The sequence below is a fragment of the Rana temporaria genome, chromosome 2 (genome assembly GCF_905171775.1).
Source record: "Rana temporaria chromosome 2, aRanTem1.1, whole genome shotgun sequence".
Classification (NCBI taxonomy): Eukaryota; Metazoa; Chordata; class Amphibia; order Anura; family Ranidae; genus Rana; species Rana temporaria.
In genome coordinates, this window is record NC_053490.1 from 87801782 (window position 1) to 87826023 (window position 24242).

The window sequence follows — 24242 nt, forward strand, 5'->3', positions numbered from 1 at the left end:
CCCTGCTATATGAGGCGTATCCTATGTTAAGTATGGCCGTCGTTCCCACGTCAAGTTTTGAAAATTTATCGTCGTTTGCGCAAGTCGTTCGCGAATAGGGCTAGACGTAATTTACGTTCACGTCGAAAGCAATGGCGATTTGCGGCGGAATTTCGACCATGCGCACTGGGATTTTTTCACGAACGGCACATGCGCCGTTCGTAAAAAACGTCAACTACGCGGGGTCACAGTTAATATACATAAAACACGCCCACATCATCCACATTTGAATTAGGCGGGCTTACGCCGACACAGATACGTTACGCCGCCGTAACTAAGGGCGCAAGTTGTTTCTGAATACAAAACTTGCGCCCTAAATTACGGCGGCGTAACGTATCTGAGATACGTTACGCCGGGCGGATAGATACACCATTGTATCTGAATCCAGCCCATAGACTTTAATGGTGTTCGCATTTTCGCACACATTTTTTTTGTCTGTTCGCATGTTCTGGTGCGAACCGAACCGAGGGGTGTTTGGCTCATTCCTAATGGTGGGCCTTATTCATATAGAAGAGGAGATGACGTTACCAGAACTCTAGATTACTGGCAAATATTTTTTTTCTATCAGCTTAGTCTGTTGTACTTCTACTAAAGTCAGAAGAAAATCTAAAGCTGTATCTGCTGTATGCATGTACAGTTTAGTATGTAATGGTGTCCGGGGAGTAACTTCCATAATTGGGTCATATTTAAAAACATCCAGATACTGGCTGTACACAGGGAGCTATGTATTAGAAAGGCATTGCAACCCATAGCCAGCCATAAGCATCTGTTTATTGTTGCACTGGTTTCTTTGATATGATAAGAAGTAGTTGAATCTAGAAATGTTTGCTATGAAATCTTTGATATGATGACAATTAGAATATAGAAAACTTTGATATGATATCTTTATCATGATATGTGGAATCTAGAAATGTTTGATATGTAGTACAAGCAGAATCTAGAAATGTTTGATATGATGGCAAGTAGAATCGAGAAATCTTTGATATGACAAGTGGACTCCGGAGATCTTTGAGGTGATAAGATCTGGAAATCTTTGATATGACAAATAGAATCTAGAAATCTTTGATATGACAAGTGGTCTCCAGAGATCTTTGATATGACGGCAAGTAGAATCTAGAAATCTTTGATATGACAAGTGGTCTCCAGAGATCTTTTGAGACAAGTAAGCTCTCAAAATCTTTGATATGACAAGTCAACTCCAGAGATCTTTGAGAGGACATGACATATGAGGTTTAATGTTGAAAAATGAAAGATAATGCATTTGGGTTCTAAAAATATGAATGCAATCTACTCGCTAGGGGGAGAACCTCTGGGGGAATCGAGGATGGAAAAGACCTGGGGGTCCTAGTAGATGATAGGCTCAGCAATGGCATGCAATGACAAGCTGCTGCTAACAAAGCAAACAGAATATTGGCATGCATTAAAAAGGGATTAACTCCAGAGATAAAAGGATAATTCTCCCGCTCTACAAGACTCTGGTCCAGCCGCACTCGGAGTATGCCATCCAGTTCTTCGCACCTGTCTTCAGGAGGGATGTTATCATGAATCAGATTTGTGTGGACTGCAACAGAGGGAACCCAGACATGTTTTAAGTGAAAATATGATTTATTAACCACTTGCCGACCGCGCACCGCCGTTCTACGTCGGCAAGTTGGCTCTGCTGGGCTAGAGCACGTAGTATAACGTCCTCTCTCTCAGCCGCCACTAGGGGCGCGCGCGCGCCCCCGACTCCCGTGCGTGTGCCCGGCGGGCGCGATCGCCGCCGGGCACACGCGATCGCTCGTTACAAAGCGGGGACCGGGAGCTGTGTGTGTAAACACACAGCTCCCGGTCCTGTCAGCGGGGGAAACGCTGATCTTCTGTTCATACAATGTATGAACAGAGGATCAGTGTTTCCCCTAGTGAGGCCACCCCCCCCCCCCACAGTAAGAACACACAAGGGACATACTTAACCCCTTCCCCGCCCCCTAGTGTTAACCCCTTCACTGCCAGTGGCATTTTTATAGTAATCCAATGCATTTTTATAGCACTGATCGCTATAAAAATGCCAATGGTCCCAAAAATGTGTCAAAAGTGTCCGAAGTGTCCGCCATAATGTCGCAATACCGAAAAAAAATCGCTGATCGCCGCCATTACTAGTAAAAAAAATATATTAATAAAAATGACATAAAAATACCCCCTATTTTGTAAACGCTATAACTTTTACGCAAACCAATCAATAAACGCTTATTGCGATTTTTTTTTAACGAAAAATAGGTAGAAGAATACGTATCGGCCTAAACTGAGGAAAAAAAAAGTTTTTTTATATATTTTTGGGGGATATTTATTATAGCAAAAAGTAAAAAATATTCATTTTTTTCAAAATTGTCTCTCTATTTTTGATTATAGCGCAAAAAATAAAAAACGCAGAGGTGATCAAATACCACCAAAAGAAAGCTCTATTTGTGGGAAAAAAAGGACGCCAATTTTGTTTGGGAGCCACGTCGCACGACCGCGCAATTGTCTGTTAAAGCGACGCAGTCCCGAATCGCAAAAAGTACTCTGGTCTTTGGGCAGCAATATGGTCCGGGGGTTAAGTGGTTAAGGATAGTGAAATAATATATTAAAATAACAACCTCCAAAAACACTCTAACCAACACCAACAGAAACCACAAATAATAACAGTAATAAACCAATATGTACAAGAAATAGGGACAAACCGGAATCACAACAGGGCCAGGCCAGGATCATCAACGGGAGGTCAGCAGCTGGGGAAAGGAAGCACAAACAGGACAAGGAGGGGATGGATGGATCACAGGGGGAACAGGTGTAGGTACAGAGCACAGGGTACAGGATCACAGGATTCCAGGTACAGGTTTAGGGCGCAAGAAAGATATCAAGGCAAGGTCTAATTGTCACTGCCAGGCAGAGCTTTTTTTCTCAGAAAATAGGTGCAGGAACTCAACCACGACCCCATTCAGATTTCAGAAACAGTAGAAGGGTCTTAAAGGGGCATTAAATACCAGGATTGCATTACATACAGAGTGCAGAGTTCAGAGGGGTTACACACAGAGTGCAGAGCTGTCACTTGTAAACACAGAAACCAGACTTCTGTGTTTACAAGTGATTGTGGTGAGCAAGCACCAAAGGGTCTGAGCCAAAGGTGGTGGAACTGAGTTCCCCCAAGTTCCCCCTGAAAAAAAGCCCTGCTGCCAGGTATTTATACACATCTCCTGCAATCAGGCTCAGGCGACGCCTGATCGCAAGAGATGTCGGCCCCACACTGCCAAGAACCCCCCGCTGGTGGACGCCAGTACTGCAGCCCAAGGATCACATAATACCACCAGGGGAGAGCTCCCCTGGCAGTTCCAGACTGCCAGGAGACACCTGGTGGTGGACCACAGTACTGCACGCCAAATACCAGGCAGTATCACCAGCGGGAGGAACCTTTCCTGACAGATGTACTGGAACTGGATAGAGTCCAGAGAAGGGCAACAAAACTAATAAAAGGACTGGAGGACCTTAGTTATGAGGAAAGACTGCAAGCACTGAACTTATTCTTTCTGAAGAAGAGACGCTTGAGAGGGGATATTACTTCAATGTACAAATACTGTACTGGTGACCCCACAATAGGGATAAAACGCTTTCACGCTAGGGAATTTATAAAAGACACAAGGCCATTCATTAAAATTAGAAGAGAAGCGGTTTAATCTTGAACTGCGTAGAGGATTATTTACTGTAATGCGGCGTACACACGACCGTTTTTTATGACGTGAAAAATGCTATTTTTTTAACACGTTCCCTACCGAGTCATTGTAAAATGACGTCGGCGGGAACCCTTCCTCCTTCAGACTGGACATCATATGACGTCCTTGCATTCCCGGGCAGCTAGGGTGCGCCCCCGCGGCATTGCTCGGGACCCAGTGCGTGTGTCCGGCGGCCACGATGTCCGCCGGGCACCCAGAACAGAGGAACACACATCGGTCTACTCCCCTTGTGAGTCCCCTCCCCCCACAGTTAGAACACACTTTAGGGAACATATTAACCCCTTCCTCTCCCCCTAGTGTTAACCCGTTCTCTGCAAGTCACATTTACACAGTAACAGTGCAGTTTTATAGCACTAATCGCTGTATAAATGTGAATGGTCCCAAAAATGTGTCAAAAGTGTCCGATATGCCCGCCGCAATGTCACGGTCACAATAAAAATCGCAGATCGTCGCCATTACTAGTAAAAAAATAAAAATAAATAAAAATGCCATATTTCTATTCCCTATTTTGCAGATGCTAGAACTTTTGCGCAAACCAATCAAATACGCTTATTGCGATTTATTTTTTATTTTTACCAAAAATATGTAGAAGAATACGTATCGGTCTAAACTGAGGAAAAAAAATGTTTTTCTTTTAAAAAAAAATTATGATTTTCATTAAATCAAAAAGTAAAAGATATTGGGCCAGATTCACAGAAAAAGTACGCCGGAGTATCTGCTGATACTCCGGTGTACTTTCAAATTTGCCGTGTCGTATCTTTATTTGTAATTCACAAACAAAGATACAACGGCTTTTGGCTAAGATCTGACAGGCGTACGGCTTCGTACGCCTTCGGATCTTAGGTGTAATTTTCCGGCGGCCGCTGAGTGGAGTTTGCGTCGTTTTCCAGCGTCTGGTATGCAAATTAGCTGATTACGGCGTCGCTAGTCGGTTTTTCCCGTCGTAAAGTTAAGAGTGATATTTAGATGGTGTAAAATTACACCATCCATGTTAAAGTATGGCCGTCGTTCCCGCGTCAAATTTAAAAAATTTTTTTTGCGTAAGACGTCCGGGAATACGAAAGTACGTTACGCACGTCGCCGTTCAAAAAACACGTCGGGGCGCCGTAATTTAGCGCAAATCACGGCGGTATATTTCCTAACGGAGCATGCGCAGAACGTTCGGCGCGGGAACGCGCCTAATTTAAATTGTACACGCCCCATTTAAATTAGGTGGGCTTGCGCCGGACGGCTTTACGCTACGCCGCCGCAAGTTTACAGGCAAGTGCTTTGTGAATCAAGCACTTACGCCGAAAACTTGCGGCGGCGTAACGTAAAGGGGATACGTTACGCCGCCGTAGATATTCGTGAATCTGGCCCATGCTCTTCTTTTGTTTGTAGCGCAAAAAAAAACCCGCAGAGGTGATCAAATACCACCAAAAGAAAGCTCTATTTGTGGGGAAAAAATACACCAATTTTGTTTGGGAGCCACGTCGCACGACTGCGCAATTGTCATTCAAGTGGGGGGTTAAAATGCCCTGTATTGAAGAGGTTAATTGGTCATTAAAAACAATTGTGTGGCTCCAGAACATTTTTCTCGAAGTGAAAAATGGCCATTAAAAATTTAGAACATGCTCGGGGAAAAAACGTGCATGCTCAGAAGCAAGTTAATAAACTACTGACAACAGTCCTTGCCCACTGACACCATCAAGTGTTCTACTGACACTGTCCATTGCCATATATATATATATTTATACACACATGTGTGTTTGAGCTTTGGGGTGCACACCCTAATGTATGGATATGACAATTAGAATCTGTTAGAAATCTTTGATATGACAAGTAGAATCTATTAGAAATCTTTGATGTGACAATTAGAATCTATTAGAAATCTTTGTGACAATTAGAATATGTTAGAAATCTTTGATATGACAAGTGGTCTCCAGAGATAGTAGAATCTATTAGAGATCTTTGATGACAAGTAAGATCTGTAAATCTTTGACAAGGTGACAGAGTCTGGGAATCCAGCAGACTTCTGTGAAATCTGTTGGGCATATATAGAGTATATATCTGTGTCTAGCTGTAGGCAGGCAGTGGGGGTCTGGAGGGACATGTGTCAGAGGCAGCAGCCTGGCAGTGATGATGGTGGCAGGGGCAGTGTACAGGTGACAGGTACCCTTTGCTGAGATTGGATGACTTCCCCCAGCAGCAGTAGTATCTTTATTTGTGACATGTGCAGAGTCTGTCTTCCTGGATCTTCCTCCCCCTCCTCCTCCTCCTGGCCGGTCAGATCGGTGCTGATTCGGTGTGTGTGGCCCCTCCTCTGCACATCGCCCTATATGAGCCCCTCCTGATCGCTGTGTCCTCTGTGTACAGGTCCGGTCTACTCCTCCTCGGGATACAAGAAGGCGGACGATGAGATGTCAGGAGCCACGTCCAGTGCCGACCAGGCGGAGGCTGCAGCCAGAATCATCCTCATCAACCAGCCACAGACCTGCAAGTTCAGGGACAACCGGGTCAGGTAAGTGACACCACGGTGGACACCTATCTATGGGGGGACACTGCAGGACAGAGACTCAGGATTACTTAGAGTCACATACAATCACACCAACTTCTCCTGGATGACACCTGACAACCAGCTCTACACTCATCAGGAGAAGTGTGCTGTGCATGCTGCCCACCAATCACTCCATTCATCTTTCCTCAATGGGACACATAGACTAAAATATGTACACAATGATATTATAATAATAATATGTACGATATAATAATAATATGTACACAATGATATAATAATAATAATAATATGTAAACAATTATATAATAATATGTATGATATAATAATATGTACACAATGATATATTAATAATAATAATAATAATATTAATAATAATATATACATCATTATATAATAATAATAGTATTAATATGCACAAAATGATCTAATAATAATAATATGCACACAATGATATAATAATGATATGCACACAATGATATAGTAATACTATGCAAACAATGATATAATAATAATAATAATAATAATAATAATATGCACACAGTGATATATTAATAGTATGAACACAATGATATAATAATAATAATAATAATAATAATAATAATTACAATATGTACACAATGATATATTAGTAATATGCACACAATGATATGATAATAATATGTACACAATGATATAATAATAATAATAATAATAATTATATTATGTATGCAATGATATAATATAATATAATATGTACACAATTAAATAATAACAATATGCACACAATGATATGATAATATGCACACAATGATATAATACTAATAATAATAATATGCACACAATGATATAATAATAATAATAATATGTATACAATGATATAATAATATGTATACAATGATATTATAATAATAATATGCACACAATGATATAATAATAATATGTATACAATGATATAATAATATGTATACAATGATATTGTAATAATAACATGCACACAATGATATAATAATAATAATAATATTATGCACACAATGATATAATAATAATATACACACGATGATATAATAATAATAATAATAATATGCACACAATGATATAATATAATAATAATAATAATATGTATACAATGATATTATAATAATAATAATATGCACACAATGATATAATAATGATATGCACACAATGATTCATTGACAACTGTCATTAGTGATCACATCTGTATTGTAATCTATTCTATACAATCCTCATAACCCATCAGGAGCCAACTACTATTCCTGTTCTACAAACATCCCTGTCTATAAAGAAACAATGTCATGCAATATAGAAAACAAAGTGTAATGTGTTTGTACCCAGAGAGGTATTCAATACAAATATATCATAGATTGCAGTTTGTAAACTCTACCAGTGCATTTCCCTTATTGGCTCCCCTTTCCTCTGTTAAACATACCATTGAAAGTGTGTTTTTGTTTTGATTTATCAAAATAATTAACTGTTTATCCATCCCCTTTCTCTGGACTTTCATCAGTTATTATGGTTCCCTGCTATCTCCTTGGACTACAAAACACCTCCGCTTGTTATGTATAATAGAGGGAGGTGGTATGCAGTCCTAACACACTTCTTGTCATAGAGTGACAAAGCTGCTCAGTATGGTTGTCACCCTAAGGTAACAGTGCTGCTCAGTGTGGTTGTTACCCTAGGGTAACAGTGCTGCTCAATAGGGTCATCACCCTAGGGCAGTGAGTGAGTGAGTAACTTGTATAGCGCAACAAATGCAAACTTAATCGCCTCAAGGCGCTTTGCATCCAGTGTCGTCCTGGTCCTTCAGAAGAGGTGGGTTTTTAGTTTTTTCCTAAAAGCCCGATGGTTTTCTTCCAAGCGGATGGTCGTGGGTAGAGCATTCCAGAAACGTGGTCCTTGGACTGCAAATCTACGTTCTCCCTTAGATTTGTAGCGTGATTTAGGGATTTGGAGAAGGTTTTGGTTGGTTGACCGGAGCACGCGCTTGGTGACGTAGGGTTTTATTTTCTCGCTTAAGTATTGAGGAGCGTTACCCTGTGTACATTTGTGGGTGAGGCAGCGTGTCTTAAATGTCACCCGGTCCTGTACGGGCAGCCAGTGGAGGGACCTCAAGACCAGGGAGACTGATTCCCACGGCTTTTTACCAGTTACCAGTCTGGCTGCCGTGTTCTGGACGACTTATAGACGTGAAATCTGGTATTTCGGTAGTCCTAAGTAGAGGGAGTTTGCGTAGTCGAGTCGTGAGTTGATGATCGTTCCAACCACTACTGCTGTGTCCTCTTCCGGGATGAAGGGGGTGAGTCTACGTAGCATGCGGAGCAGATGATGAGAACAGCTGACGACTGATCCTATTTGTGCATTCATCGTCATGTCTGAGTCAAAGACGACTCCGAGACTTTTGACTTTGTTGCTTGGCGCAATGGTTTGTCCGAGGATGTTGGGTGGTGTCCATGTGGTCCTAGAATTGGATTTCCGATTTGCGTGAAGGATGAGTAATTCTGTTTTGGATCCGTTGAGTTTGAGGGAGCTTTCAGTCATCCAATTGTCGATCAGTGTAAGGCATTTTCCTACTTCATGATGTTGGTCTTCTCAACTCCTGTCCTCAGGACCCACTAACAGGCCAGGTTTGCAAGATAACTGAAATCCATCAATGGTGATATCACTTGCAGCTCAGTGATTGTAGTATTTTAGTCTATCTCCCCAAGGTAATACTTAAAATCTGGCCTGTTAGTGGGTCCTGAGGACAGGAGTTGAGAACTACCGATCTAGGGTAACAATTCTGCTCAGTATGGTTGTCACCCTGTGGTAAAAGTGCTGCTCAGTATGGTTGTCATCCTATGGTGACAATGCTGCTCAGTGTGATTGTCACCCTAGGGTAACACTGCTGCTCATTGTGATTGTTGTCCTAGGGTGACAATGGTGCCTAGTACAGTTGTCATCCTATGGTGACAATGCTGCTCAGTATGATTGTCATCCTATGATACCAGTGCTGCCCAGTATGGTTGTCATCATATGGTGACAATGCTGCTCAGTGCTCAGTGTGATTGTCACCCTAGGGTAACATTGCTGCTCAGTATGATTGTCATCCTATGGTGACAATGCTGCTCAGTATGATTGTCAACCTATGGTGACAATGCTGCTGAATATGGTTGTCATCCTAAGGCAGGAAGTGAACTAATTGCAGGATTACGAAGTTTGGTTAAAATAAAGGTAAACGAAATGTGAAAAAATAAAACAAATGCAGCAACCACAACTAAAGACTAGTAAGCTGCAATACTATCAACTTTTGTTCTTGAGTTTAGAGACACTTTAATATAATGGCTGCATTTGTTTTTTGTTTTTTTTCTATGTGTGGAATATGTGGCGATTGGGTTATCAATTACAGAACAATTATTCCTATCAGGAAAGATCGACCAGGAAATTGATAATTTATCAAAGTTTGTATTTCCACCATTAGATGCAATATCAGATTTAAAGGGACTTGACTAACACATTAAACTTGAACTCCAACTAACATTTTATAAGCAGTTGTAGTTAAAATGTTTTCTTTTGGAATAAAAGATTTACATAAATGAATAAAAGGATGTGTTTGGTTCTCATAGTGCTTTTATGTTCATGTGTATGTGATGCACACTGTGAATGCACATGTACTAATGTAAATACAAAGCAATGTTGTCTTTCTATAAACTCTGGTTATATTACATATACTGCTTGATGGTTGACCTGGAACCTGTTGGTGAAAGAGGCATGCATACAATTTGTGTTGTTTTCTTGTTTTTCGTGGTTTCAGCATGAGAAGTAAATGAAACATGAGATCTTGTTCTCGTGTCTACCAATGTAATGTCCCATTAATGCTTATGGATACAGTAATGGGAAATATAATGCTTATGTAATTGTTTCTCATATTTACGGCTAAAAAAAAAAAACGAATTTCATTTTTTATTTTTTTTTTGTCTTTTTTTTTTGTTTGTCTTTCCAAAACATTGTACCATTCTGAGCTTTTGCCATATAGCAGTTATTCGGATCCAATTGTATTTCAAAGATGACACCCAGTTTGTTGTTAAAGGCTCTTAGCCAGATTCAGAAAGACTGGCTTAAGTTTGTGCGGGCGTAGCGTATCTCAGATACACTACGCCGCCGTAACTTAGAGAGGCAGGTACTGTATTCACAAAGAACTTGCGTCCTAAGTTACAGCGGCGTAGTGTAAATGTGCCGGCGTAACCCTGCCTAATTCAAATTAGGCAGGTAGGGGGCGTGCTCCATGTAAAATACCCATGACCCCATGTAAATGAGGGCCGTTGGTACGGCGCATGCGCGCGCATGCTAAGAATCTCGTCGCAAATACTCCTTTGAACGTAACCTACGCCCAGCCCCATTCACGTACGCTTTACGCAAATGGCGTAAAATACGACGGCTGTTCCGTCGCCTATACCTTGCATGGGCTGCGCCATCTTTATGGCGGTTTATCTTTACGCCAGAAAAACGCCTCACGTAAACAGCGTATCGAGCGCTAGTACGTTCGTGAATAGGCGTACCTTGCTCATTCGCATATTCTCAGCGTAAATCCACGTACAGGCCCCTAACAGTAAGCGTAAATATGCAACTAAGATACGACGGCGTAGGAGACTTACGCCGGTCGTATCTTAGCAAGATTTAAGCGTATCTCAGTTTGAGAATTCGCTTAAAGATACGACGGCGTGGATTCGGACTTACGACGGCGTATCTAGTGATACGCCGTAGTAAGTGTTTCTGAATCTAGCTATATACTTCTATTTATGTTGCAATTTTTTTTTTGTTTTGCTATAGTTGTAATAAATGATGATAATGACTACAGAATTACTTATTTTTTTCTTATTTTCTTGAAAAGCAAAATTCGAGATCTAGTGTATATACACATTGGAGATGATTTACTCAAACTGGGTAGTGCAAAACCAGGTTTTCTTGTCAAAGCTTAAAGTGATACTAAAGGTTTGAGTATTATTTAAAAAAAATAACAAACATGTCATACTTACCTCCACTGTAACGCGGTCTTCTGGGGTCCCTTGGCGGCTCTTGCGGCTCCTCCCTGCGTGAGATAGCCCCTAGGAGAAGTGCTCTCATGAGGGGTTACCTTGCAGGCGCACTCCCGAGTCCAGCATTCGGCGTTCAAAGCTGTCGAATGCAGGATTCGGCCCCGCCCCCCGGTGCCTGCATCATTGGATTTGATTGACAGCAGCGGGAGCCAATGGCTGCGCTGCTTTCAATGTATCCAATCAAGAGCCGAGAACCCCGGGCAGAGACGGTGGGGCTGGGGGGCCGGTGACTGCCAGTAGTTTTTTCACCTTAATGCATAGGATGCAATAAGGTGAAAAACCAGGAGGGTTTACAATTCCTTCAAGGAGGAAGTAAACCAGGGGTCTCAAACTGGTGGCCCTCCAGCAAAACTACAAGTCCCATCATGGCTCTGCCTGTGGGAGTCATGCTTGTAACGGTCAGCCTTGCAATGCCTCATGGGACTTGTAGTTTTGCAACAGCTGGAGGGCCACCAGTTTGAGACCCCTGAAGTAAACCCTGCTATTGTGCGGAGTCACGTGACGTCACTCCCGTGCATGCACGATTGTGCTCTTTCTTCAGTACGCATGCGCCGCTGATGTCGGTGCTGGCATATATGGCGAATATCTTCTAAACCGTAGAGGTTTAGGAGATATTTCCAGTGCCTACAGGTAAGCCTTATTATAGGCTTATCTGTAGGGAAAAGTGGTTGTACAGGGGTTACAATCACATTAAAGTGATCGTAAAGGTTGTTTTTTTTAAAATAACAAACATGTCATATTTACCTGCTCTGTGCAAGGGTTTTGCACAGAACCCCCGATCCTCCCCTTCTGGGGTGCCCCATCAGCGTTTCTGGCTTCTCCTGGCATCTCCTCTTCATCCGGTGGCCCCATGGAGAGCCGCCCAGGTCCTGCTGCTGCATCCATTGACAGACAGCAGGACTCGGCCCGCCCCCAGCTCCTGTGTCACTGGATTTGATTGACAGCAGCGGGAGCCAATGGAGATGTGGATATTACAGTGGGACAATACAGTGCCTTGCGAAAGTATTCGACCCCCTTGAACTTTGCGACCTTTTGCCACATTTCAGGCTTCAAACATAAAGATATAAAACTATTTTTTTTTTTAAGAATCAACAACAAGTGGGACACAATCATGAAGTGGAATGAAATTTATTGGATATTTCAAACTTTTTTAACAAATAAAAAACTGAAAAATTGGCGTGCAAAATTATTCAGCCCCCTTAGATTAATACTTTGTAGCGCCACCTTTTGCTGCGATTACAGCTGTAAGTCGCTTGGGGTATGTCTCTATCAGTTTTGCACATCGAGAGACTGAAATTTTTGCCCATTCCTCCTTGTAAAACCGCTCGAGCTCAGTGAGTGTAAGGAAAGGACGGAGACGTCGTTGGCGCGCACATGCGTGCATGCGCGCGCATATGCGCATTCACGCGCACTTTGACCGCACCGAACTTTGACCAATGGCGCGCATGTGCGCGCAAAGGTTACAACAGCCGCGGCTGCGTGCTACTGCGCATGCGCGAGCGCAACGGAAGGCGTGCACACGCAGGAGGCGTTCCTAATCCGTCCTGATGCCTATTTAAAGAGAGTTCTGACGACCAGGCGGTGCTGACTGGTCTTCAGCAGTTCCCTGATTTCCTGACGCCTGTATGTTCTGCCAAGATTCCTGTTACCGACCCGGCTTGCTTTGACTCTCCCTCTGGACTCGGATCCCTCCTGCATTCCTGGCTTCTGATCCCGGCTATCCATCCGACCTTGCTGCTGCTGATCCCTGTGTACCTCGCTGCCTGTCTGTTATCAACCCAGCTATCCTCTGACCACCGCATCCCGGAAGTTCCTGCTACTGTTCACCCTGACTCTGCTAGAGGGTTGGTGTTCCCTTTTAACTCCAGCTGTTCTCTCCACACCATCTAGCCAGTGCCTGCTGCTTTACCAGTGTCTTCTGTCTTCACCTCCACCTGACAGCACTCCAAGCAACACTCACAGGCACTCGTGTTCCTCCAAACCTGAACCGCCATCTGTCTCACCCTCAGAGGGGTTTTGCGCTGGAGATACAAGGGAGGCTGACCTCATCATATCAGACTCCTACCAGGTACGTGACAGTGAGGTTGGATGGAGAGCGTTTGTGAACAGCAGTTTTCAGTTCTTTCCACAGATTCTCGATTGGATTCAGGTCTGAACTTTGACTTGGCCATTCTAACACCTGGATATGTTTATTTGTGAACCATTCCATTGTAGATTTTGCTTTATGTTTTGGATCATTGTCTTGTTGGAAGACAAATCTCCGTCCCAGTCTCAGGTCTTTTGCAGACTCCATCAGGTTTTCTTCCAGAATGGTCCTGTATTTGGCTCCATCCATCTTCCCATCAATTGTAACCATCTTCCCTGTCCCTGCTGAAGAAAAGCAGGCCAAAACCATAATGCTGCCACCACCATGTTTCACAGTGGGGATGGTGTGTTCAGGGTGATGAGCTGTGTTGCTTTTAGGCCAAACATAACATTTTGCATTGTTGCCAAAAAGTTTGATTTTGGTTTCATCTGACCAGAGCACCTTCTTCCACATGCTTGGTGTGTCTCCCAGGTGGCTTGTGGCAAACTTTAAACGACACTTTTTATGGATATCTTAAAGAAATGGCTTTCTTCTTGCCACTCTTCCATAAAGGCCAGATTTGTGCAGTATACGACTGATTGTTGTCCTATGGACAGAGTCTCCCACCTCAGCTGTAGATCTCTGCAGTTCATCCAGAGTGATCATGGGCCTCTTGGCTGCATCTCTGATCAGTCTTCTCCTTGTATGAGCTGAAAGTTTAGAGGGACGGCCAGGTCTTCGTAGATTTGCAGTGGTCTGATACTCCTTCCATTTCAATATTATCGCTTGCACAGTGCTCCTTGGGATCTTTAAAGCTTGGGAAATCTTTTTGTATCAGAATCCGGCTTAAAACCTTTCCACAACAGTATCTCGGACCTGCCTGGTGTGTTCCTTGTTCTTCATGATGCTCTCTGCGCATCAACGGACCTCTGAGACTATCATAGTGCAGGTGCATTTATACAGAGACTTGATTACACACAGGTGAATTCTATTTATCATCATTAGTCATTTAGGTCAACATTGGATCATTCAGAGATCCTCACTGAACTTCTGGAAAGAGTTTGCTGCACTGAAAGTAAAGGGGCTGAATAATTTTGCACGCCCAATTTTCCAGTTTTTTATTTGTTAAAAAAGTTTGAAATATCCAATAAATTTCGTTCCACTTCATGATTGTGTCCCACGTGTTGTTGATTCTTCAAAAAAACTGTTTTATATCTTTATGTTTTGAAGCCTAAAATGTGGCAAAGGGTCGCAAAGTTCAAGGGGGCCGAATACTTTCGCAAGGCACTGTATATGGTAGTGATCCGAAAAATGATCCGATCCGTGACTCTGATCCGAGGAACGAACCGTGAGTTTTTTGATCCGTTGCACCTCTACAGCTTACATTGCTGGCACATTCCCTGACTCCTGCACATGCGCAGGAATGACCTTATCCCATACCCGGCTAGTGAAAACAGCCAAAGACTGGCAACTAGACATGTGCATTCGTTTTCTTCCGAATGCATTTTCGTCCGAATTTCAGGTATTTTCGTTATCGTTTTAACAAACGATAACGAAAGCACAGAAAACGAAAACCGAACGATCAGACTTAAACAAATGCTTTATTTTCGTTTTCGTTGCGGTCGAATGTGCCTAACCTTAACTCTATTAGTCCAATATTATTCTACATAAAGAGAAAAGATTCGACATTATAGAGACATGAAGAAGATTCGACATAGAGAGAAAAGATTCGACATAGAGAGAAAACATAGAGAGACATAAAGATTCGACATAGAGACAGTTTCGTTGCTCCGTCGAATCTTTTTTTTTTTTTTAAAAAAGATTCTGTCAAATCTTTTTTTTTTTTTTTTTTTTTTTCTTATGCTGCGTACACACCATCACTTTATGTGATGAAAAACAAACAAATTTTTTTGTGAAGTAAAAAAACGACGTTTTTGAAACTTCATTTTCAAAAACGACGTTGCCTACACACCATCGTTTTTTCAAAATGCTCTAGCAAAGCACGGTTACGTTCAGCACTCTTTTCCATTGAAGCTTGCTTCATAACTTGCTTCTGAGCATGCGCGGGTTTAAAAACATTGTTTTAGCCTACACAGCATGCTTCAATTTTTTTTGGCGTTTTTCACAAGACATAAAACGACATTTTCCCCCACACACCGTGTGTACGGGGCCTTAGCCTTCAATGACAGATTCGACCTTAATTAATTTGGATTTTCGGACGAATGCATTTTTTTAACGAAAAACAAAATAAATAAAAACAAATTTCGGGAGTAACTAAATAAATATATTTTTTTGGACGAAAACGAAATTACGAAACAAAATATTTCAGTGTGCACATGTCTACTGGCAACCAGCAGAAGATACCAATGAGGGACAGGGACCGCTGAAGGAAAGGTATGTTTAGTACTGCTTTGATTGCACAATTCCAACTTGCAAGATGTGCTGAGAACTAGTTGCTCTAAAGGGTAAATGAACCCTGAGTATATATATACATTTTTGTACTGTTAGGTGTCCGCATAAGCAAAACTGAAAACTGTGTCAGGAAGAACAGAATTTAATGTCCTCAAGAGATAGAAGAAGCCGGTGGTTGGCTCATACCCCCAAACGCCACTTCACTGAAATATTAATTATAAATGGACTGCATTTTTAGTTTAGCACTAAGACTCTTACAGCCACCAATCAGATTTCAGCTTGTCTTGAAAGGTTGAATCTGATTGGCGATACATCGCTTATGAAGCACAGGCTGCAGGAAGTAGGCCCCCACTCACATGTAAGGAGCTTTGTTAAATGAATGTGCACCGAATTTCTCACGAGATCAGATTATGGTATATTTGAATAGCACTAGACATTCATAGGTGGATTCAGAAAGAGTTAGGCCGGCTTAACTCAGAATCTACGCCGACTTATGTTTAAGCCTATGCTCAAACAGAGATACGCTTAAACATATCTAAGATACGACGGCTTGCGCCGTCCTATCTTAGATTGCAATATTTCGGGTGGCCGCTAGGTGGCGCTTCCATTGCGGTCGGCGTAGATTATGCAAATTAGTAGATATGCCGATTCATGAACGTACGCCCGGCCGACGCAGTACTTTTACGCCGTTTACGTAAGAGATAGGCCGCGTAAAGTTAGAGCTAGGCCCTAGTTGGAATAGTAATGTCAAGTATGGCCGCCGTTCACGCGTCGAAATTCGATTTTTTTACGTCGTTTGCATAAGTCGTCCGTGAATCGGGATTTACGTAGTTTACGTCCACGTCCTAATCAATAGGCCCGTGCGGCGTACTTAGCCGCAATGCACACTGGGAAATGTAGGCGCCTGGCGCATGCGCAGTAAAAAAAAAAACGTAAAAAACGTGAGGTCAAGCCTCATTAACATAAAACACGCCCCCTCCAACACATTTGAATTAGGCGCCCTTACGCCCGCCGATTTAGGCTACACCGTCGTAACTTAGCAGGCAAGTACATTGTGAATCATGTACTTGCCTCGCTAATTTACGGCGACGTAGCTTAAATTCCTTAAGCTACGCCGCCGCAAAGTTAGGCATGGGTACGTGAATCTATCTATCACTGATTGGATTCACTTGTTTCCTGGAATTACGTTCTGGGTGTTCACGGTACAGCTTCAGGAAAATTCCTAGATACACAAAGAAAACAGAATTCTGCAGAATGAATGCAAGCAATTGATCATGCTGACATAACATTACATACCTAAACAATTTTCGGTATATGTATTTGTGTATTTCCAAAGAATATGTAAACCCAAGATTTCATATTCCTGATATGAGCCTGCTGTACTATGTTCTTGTATGAAAAAGTACCCTGGTCTCTTTTGTATTGCTTCCTTTGTGTGAAATCCTTGGTGTTCCTGCCAACCTCTCTGCGTTTCTAGCTAAAGCTGTCAGTTCTCTAGCTGTGCTGGGAACTCAAAAAAATACACAGTATTGGTGCCTTCAAGTAGAGATGAGAAGCAAGCTAGTATGACACTAAACCAGTGACATAGCAAAGTCCATATGTAAAAAGTAGAAGAAATTATAGGGATTGCTGCCCTAAGGAGCTAGAAGAAACTCTGGGGATAAAAGGAGAGATAGAGCAGTGCCTTCTAAAGGCGGCCATACACGGTTCGAATTTCGAAAGAATTTCCGTACGAATTTCGCACCGTTAGTGGGCTGCAGCAACACCCGATTTTCGTTCGGCAATCAAATTTGAGGAATCCGACATGTTGGACATTTTTTGAAAAACAAACGATTTTCTGATCAATGATGGGAGAATCGTGCGAGAAATGTAATAGAAAAAAAAATGCGCATGTGCAAGAAATATTCCTGGAGAGAAACGAATATTCCCGGCAACATGAACATGGTCAGCCGAATTTCGAAATCGATGGTGACATCATCGGATCACAAAAAAAACGAACTTTCTGATTTTGAAAAGAAAATTTGTTTGAAATTCGACCGTGTATGGCCTGCTTAAGTGTAGTCTGCTTCCCTCCAAAGACCAGACTTGTTCTGACACCCAATTCACCCCCGCACTGCCATTCGCTGGGAAGACCAGTGTGCTGCTGTTTCTCCTCCCCAGCTCTTTGCGTTGCTTATGCAGCTAAGAACAGAGGGAATGTGATCACTTATATAAAAGGGGGAAAAAAGGTATTTGTAATTTTTTTATATCTATACACCAATGTTTTGCCTTTCGTTTCTATTTTATGTACTTCCCCCCCTGAAAATAGAGGGCAAAATGTGTGCGTGTTATACGCCAATATTTTACCTGGGCTGCCTTAGAGGGGAAGTGTGGGGGGAGCGCCACCAGATTACACAGAGCAGGGATCTCCTGTTTACTCGGCGGCTGCTGTAATTTAAAATCCCACCTCCTGGATCGGCTCCTATGATAGACATCATATGTCCCGGCATTGGACCAGTGTTCTGTCTATCATAATAGTCAGTCCAGGAGGCAGAACTTCGTATTACAGTGTCCGCCAGGTAAACAGGAGATCCCCGTTCTCAGGCTGTATTGATGGGCAATGGTGAGGCTGCAGATAGGTACTGATCAGGCTGCATTGATGGGCAATAGTGAGGATGCAAATGGGTACTGATCAGGCTGCATTGATGGGCAATATTGAGGCTGCAGATGGGCACTGATCAGGGTGCATTAATGGGCACTGGGGAGGCTGCAGATGGGCACTGATCAGGCTGCATTTATGGGCAATGGGGAGGCTGCAGATGGGCACTGATCAGGCTCCATTGATGGGCAATGGTGAGGCTGCAGATTTGAACTGATCAGGCTGCATTGATGGGCAATGGTATGGCTGCAGATGGACATGGATCAGGCTGCATTGATGGGCACTCATGAGGCTGCAGATGGGCACTGATGAGACTACATTGATGGGCAATGGTGAGACTGCATTGATCTTGCACTGATCAGGCTGCATTGATGGGCACTGATCAGAGTCCACTGCATTCCCCTTTACATCACAGTTCCCCCTTGCACTGTAAGGTGGAATCCTAGACTTTATAGGTGGTTAGGGGAGTGTGAAAAAGTATGGGCACTGGTGAGGCTGCAAATGGGCACTGATAAGGCTGCATTGATGGGTATGGTGAGGCTGTAGATGGGCACTGATCAGGCTGCATTGATGGGCAACAGTGAGGCTGCAGATGGGCACTGATCAGGCTACATTGATGTGCACTGGTGAGTCTGCAGATGGGCACTGATCAGGCTACATTGATGGACAATGGTGAGGCTGCACTGATGGGCATTGTTCAGGCTGCATTGATGGGCAATGATGAGGCTGCATTAATGGGCACTGGTGAGGCTGCATTGATGGGCACTGGTGAGGCTGCATTGATGGGTATGGTGATGCTACAGATGGGAACTGATCAGTCTGCATTGGTGGGCACTGGTGAAGCTGCAGGTGGGCACTGATCAGGCTGCATTGGTGGGCAAACGTGAGGCTACAGATGGGCACTGGTCAGGCTGCATTGATTGGCACTGGTAAATCTGCAGATGGGCACTGATCAGGCTACATTGAAGGGCAATGGGAGGCTGCATTGATGGACACTGATCAGGCTGCATTGATGGGCAATAATGAGGCGGCATTGATGGGCACTGGTAAGGCTGCATTGATGGGCACTGGTGAGGCTGCAGATGGGCACTGATAAGGCTGCATTGATGTGCACTGACCCTTATTTTGCTTCAAAGTTCTTTATTAAAAAATTTTCCCCCTGAAACATCCCTCTTAAAATGCGTGTTATATGCCTGTGAGTGGTAGAAGCTGATAAATACGGTACTTTAAAGGATGACTAAAATGAACTATGGTATTTCTCAGAAATATGGCGTTTTTTAACAATCAGTTGAATATGTTTTAAAATAAAGCAATAATTTTAGGTCTTTATGACGACATCAGTGTACTTTCCAAATTTAGATATGTAGAGGGTTGTCACTGTCCTCAATTTTACAATCAGCACATAAAAATGAAAGGTTAATTAAGATTGTCTGTACCGCCAGGAAAGAAAGATAAATGTTCATAAAAGCGCATTGATTTCCCTGCATTTTAATGTCACTGTACTGGTGTCACGTGCTATGCTGATCCAGGCCTGGGGATCTATTAGAAAGCCATCTCTTAGTGGAGAGTCACACAATGCTCCGCAGTGCAGTGGGAACACCGGCTGTCCTCTGGGACTTTGGGGAGTGGGAATGCCACTTGACTCATAATGGGTTTCCTGCAATGCCAATATGATACTCCAAATGTCTGTACAGAGCGAAATGTGAAAGAGCGAAATGTGCTGACCACTGTTCTATTTTATCTGCCACATTATAAATCCCTGACGTATGAACCTCCCAAAACATCCCAAAGTCATTTTTTCTAAATCACCTAATTATTTGGTTACTACCATGTTTGAATGAGGCTCCAGTGACGCAGCCAGGACCTCGCAAATGCCCCCTGGTAAGGCTATATCAACATAACCTTTCAGGGGGATCTTTGCTGTACAGCGTTTTTGAGTGTATCTTTTTTTTTACTTATTTTTTTATGGATAAAAAAACGGAAAAAAACCCGCTGGCGCTAGCGTTTTTGATCATTTTTACGCGTTTTTAAACGTTTTTAGCGTTTTTTTCCACCGAAAAACATCACTTTGAGCGCAAATTTCAGGCGTTCAGAAAAAAGCCAATAAACTCCAAAGCTTATTAACACTAAAAAACGCCCAGGTGTGCATGGGCACATAGGCTAACATAGAGTTCAGTTTATGGGCTTTAAAAAAAAGCCAAAACGCCAATAAACTGCAGTTTATCAGCTTCAGTGTGCATGGAGCCTTGGAGCCTCATGCCGCATACACAACATCACTTTATGTGATGAAAAAAAACGACATTTTCTGTGAAGTAAAAAACGACGTTTTTGAAACTTCAATTTTCAAAGACGAAGTTGCCTACACACCATCGTTTTTTTCACAATGCTCTAGCAAAGCGAGGTTACGTTCCCCACTTTTTTCCATTGAAGCTCGCTTCATAACTAGCTTCTGGGCATGCGCTGGTTTAAAAACGTTGTTTTAAACGTCGTTTTTTGCTACACACGGTCAATTTCTGTGAAACAAAAAACGACGTTTTGAAAAACGACACATAAAATTGAAGCATGCTTCAATTTTTTTTTGTCGTTTTTCACAAGACAGAAAACAACGTTTTCCCCCACACACGGTCATTTAAATTGACGTTTTTAAAAACGTAGTTCTTTTCATCACATAAAGTGATGGTGTGTACGCGGCATCAGGCTCCATGCACACTGAAGCTGATAAACTGCAGTTTATTGGCATTTTTTTTTATTTCTAAAAAGCCCATAATCTGAACTCTATGTTAGCCTACTGTATGAGTGTTAATGAGCTTTGGAGTTTATTGGCTTTTTTCTGAACACCCGAAATTTGCGTTCAAAGTGCAGTTTTTTCCGGCGAGAAAAACGCTAAAAAAATCGTTTTTTTTTTGCGTTTTTTTTATCCATTGAAAAAAAAAAACAAAGCTAAAAAACTCTATTGCTAAAAAACGTTGAAAGGCTCCCTGCAAAGCTACTGGCGTTATTTTATAGCTTTTTTTTTTAGCTTCATGGAGCCTAACTGCCACTTCCATAAAGCTTCTGGGGCATATTTAAAAAAGATCCAGAGGTTTAATCTGGCTTTGTCTTGCAAGAAGCAATTGCAGCCATCCTTCTAGCAACCCACATTTGTCAACAGAGATATTTTTGTGTTGTGTGAACTACACTTTTTTTTTTAAACTTTATTATTCTGAGTGCAAAAGTTGAAAGTAAGGGACGATATAAAACAAGGCTAGCAGAAGCATTATATAGGATTCACACCTCCATAAATCTGTCTTTGGCGTAGATATTTCTTTTCTGAGGCGTGGATAACGACTCGCTGCACATTTCCTAATCCAGTGAGGGAGCTAGAAAAGAAACCATTGAGATGCGATGTTACATTTATATCCTGGTGGTTTCCTCTGATGTCCCTGCAGAACATCAAAGATACAAATATATTTGCCTGCACATTACATTATTACAATACTATTTCACCACATTAGGGAAATTGATGAAGGATGAAGTTGTACTTAGTGAAATGAGGAATGTCTTCAGTATGTATCTGTCAGACTGTATTATGGAATGCGTCTGACAATGTTTCATTCTTGGATGTGATATCTGAAAGAGAACTCCAAATGAAATAGAGACAATAAATATGCAGTGGGATAGATATTTGCCTTATCTGCTTATTGTTTTCAGATGCTGGTTTGAAGGACACTGCTTAACAGTTGGGGTGTGTACACACTATTCGTTTTTTTTTTTCGTTCAACCCGCAGGGGGGTGATCTGATAGGGGGACGGCCCCCACCAGAACACTCCATTCAGTGCTCTCTGCCATTGGCTAAGAGCACTGATTGGGAGCCAGTAGGATGCTGGTTTTCCAACATGCACGTCCAACAGAAGGCGGGCCAGACCGACATTTGGCCCCTGTGTATGAGGCTTTAGAATGACACTAAGGTCTGGTTTAAAAATAAAAAAAATCTATTCAATTATGTACTAGCTAAAAAAAAAAATAAAAAAAAATGTTGCTTTCACACACTAATGCAGTGTACACACGGTCGTTTTTTGTGATGAAAAAAACATAATTTAAAATGCCCGTGTGTGGGGAAAAGGTTGTTTTATGTCTTCTGAAAAACGACAACAAAAAAATTCGAACATGCTTCAATTTTTTATGTCGTTTTTCAAAACATCGTTTTTTGTGTCATAAAAAATTATCGTGTGTAGGCTAAAACGGCGTTTAAAATTATGTTTTTAAGGCCGCGCATGCTCAGAAGCAAGTTATGACGCGAGCTTGAATGGAACAGAGTGCCGCCGTACGTGCTGAACGTAACCACGCTTTGCTAGAGCATTTTGAAAAAACGATGGTGTGTAGGCAACGTCGTTTTTTAAAATTAAGTTTGAAAAACGTTGTTTTTTTCATGAGAAAAAACAAAGTTTTTTTTACAAGACAAAAAGCGACCGTGTGTATGCGGCATTAGGCCCGGTTCACACTTGTGTGAGTTCATAATGAATGTGATGCGTCAAAAGCACTTTGAATTTGCATGTCATCCCTAAAGTCATTGGCCCAGATTCTCAAAGGGCTTACGACGGCACAGCGCCGTCGTAAGTCATTGGCCCAGATTCTCAAAGGGCTTACGACGGCACAGCGCCGTCGTAAGTCCTAATCTGGGCCGTCGTATCTATGCGACTGATTCTTAGAATCAGTTACGCATAGATATCCATTAGATCTGACAGGCGTAAGGCTCTTACGCCGTCGGATCTTAATTGCAATAATTTTTTGGCCGTTGGTGGCGTTTCCGTTGTTTTCCCCCGTCGAGTATGCAAATTGGCTAGATACGCAAATTCCTGAACGTACGCGCGGCCGACGCAGTAAAGTTACGACGTTTACGTTAGGCTTGTCCCGGCGTATAGTTGCCCCTGGGTATATGAGGCGCAATCAATGTTAAGTATGGCCGTCGTTCCCGCGTCGAATTTTAAAAATTTACGTCGTTTGCGTAAGTCGTCCGTGAATGGGGCTGGAAGCCATTTACGTTCACGTCGAAACCAATGACGTCCTTGCGACGTCATTTGGAGCAATGCACCCTGGGATATTTTTCGGACGGCGCATGCGCAGTACGTTCGGCGCGGGAACGTGCCTAATTTAAATGCTATACGCCCCCTACCCGCCTAATTTGAATTAGGCGGGCTTGCGCCGGGTGATTTACGCTACGCCGCCGCAAGTTTACAGGCAAGTGCTTTGTGAATAAAGCACTTGCCTGGAAAACTTGCGGCGGCGTAACGTAAAGGAGATACGCCCGCACAGTTTTGCGCGATTCTACGAGAATCTGCCCCATTGTTTTCAATGACGGTCGTTCACATACATGCGTTGCGATTCCTCTACGAATGTGATGCGATAAAAAAAGGGTCTTGTCCGACTGTAATACGTTGCGTTGCGAATTGAGTCTCCATAGACATCAGTGTAAATTGTTCTGGAATCGCAATGATGGTTCACATATGTGCGTATTCCACCATGCGATTCTCCACAAAAATCAGGAAGTACACAGGAAGTTAACACTTTTTTTTTTTTACACTATGATTTCATTGGCTAGAACATTAATCGCAGCTATGTCCCACTCCTGAAATTCGCGTTAAAATCGCAGTAAATTCGCTTTAAAATTAGCACCTCAGAATGGACAAAAAACTGACCAAATTCACAGCGCATCAATGTGAACCGGGCCTTAACCTTCACATTGCTTTTTATAAGCTGTGATCTAACTTCCTGTTAGAGGGTGGCTACATTTGTTCTC

The 24242-nt window shown here is 42.5% G+C and overlaps 1 protein-coding gene across 1 annotated transcript in view; it reads left to right on the forward strand.

Moving 5' to 3' along the window:
* The window catches only part of ATP8A2 (ATPase phospholipid transporting 8A2), an 899065-nt gene that overhangs the window by 71373 nt on the left and 803450 nt on the right, over positions 1–24242 (forward strand). Inside the window, exon 2 of the mRNA XM_040340493.1 lies at positions 6141–6285. Within this exon, the coding sequence (XP_040196427.1) occupies positions 6141–6285 (145 nt within the window). The remainder of the gene's footprint in view (positions 1–6140; positions 6286–24242) is intronic.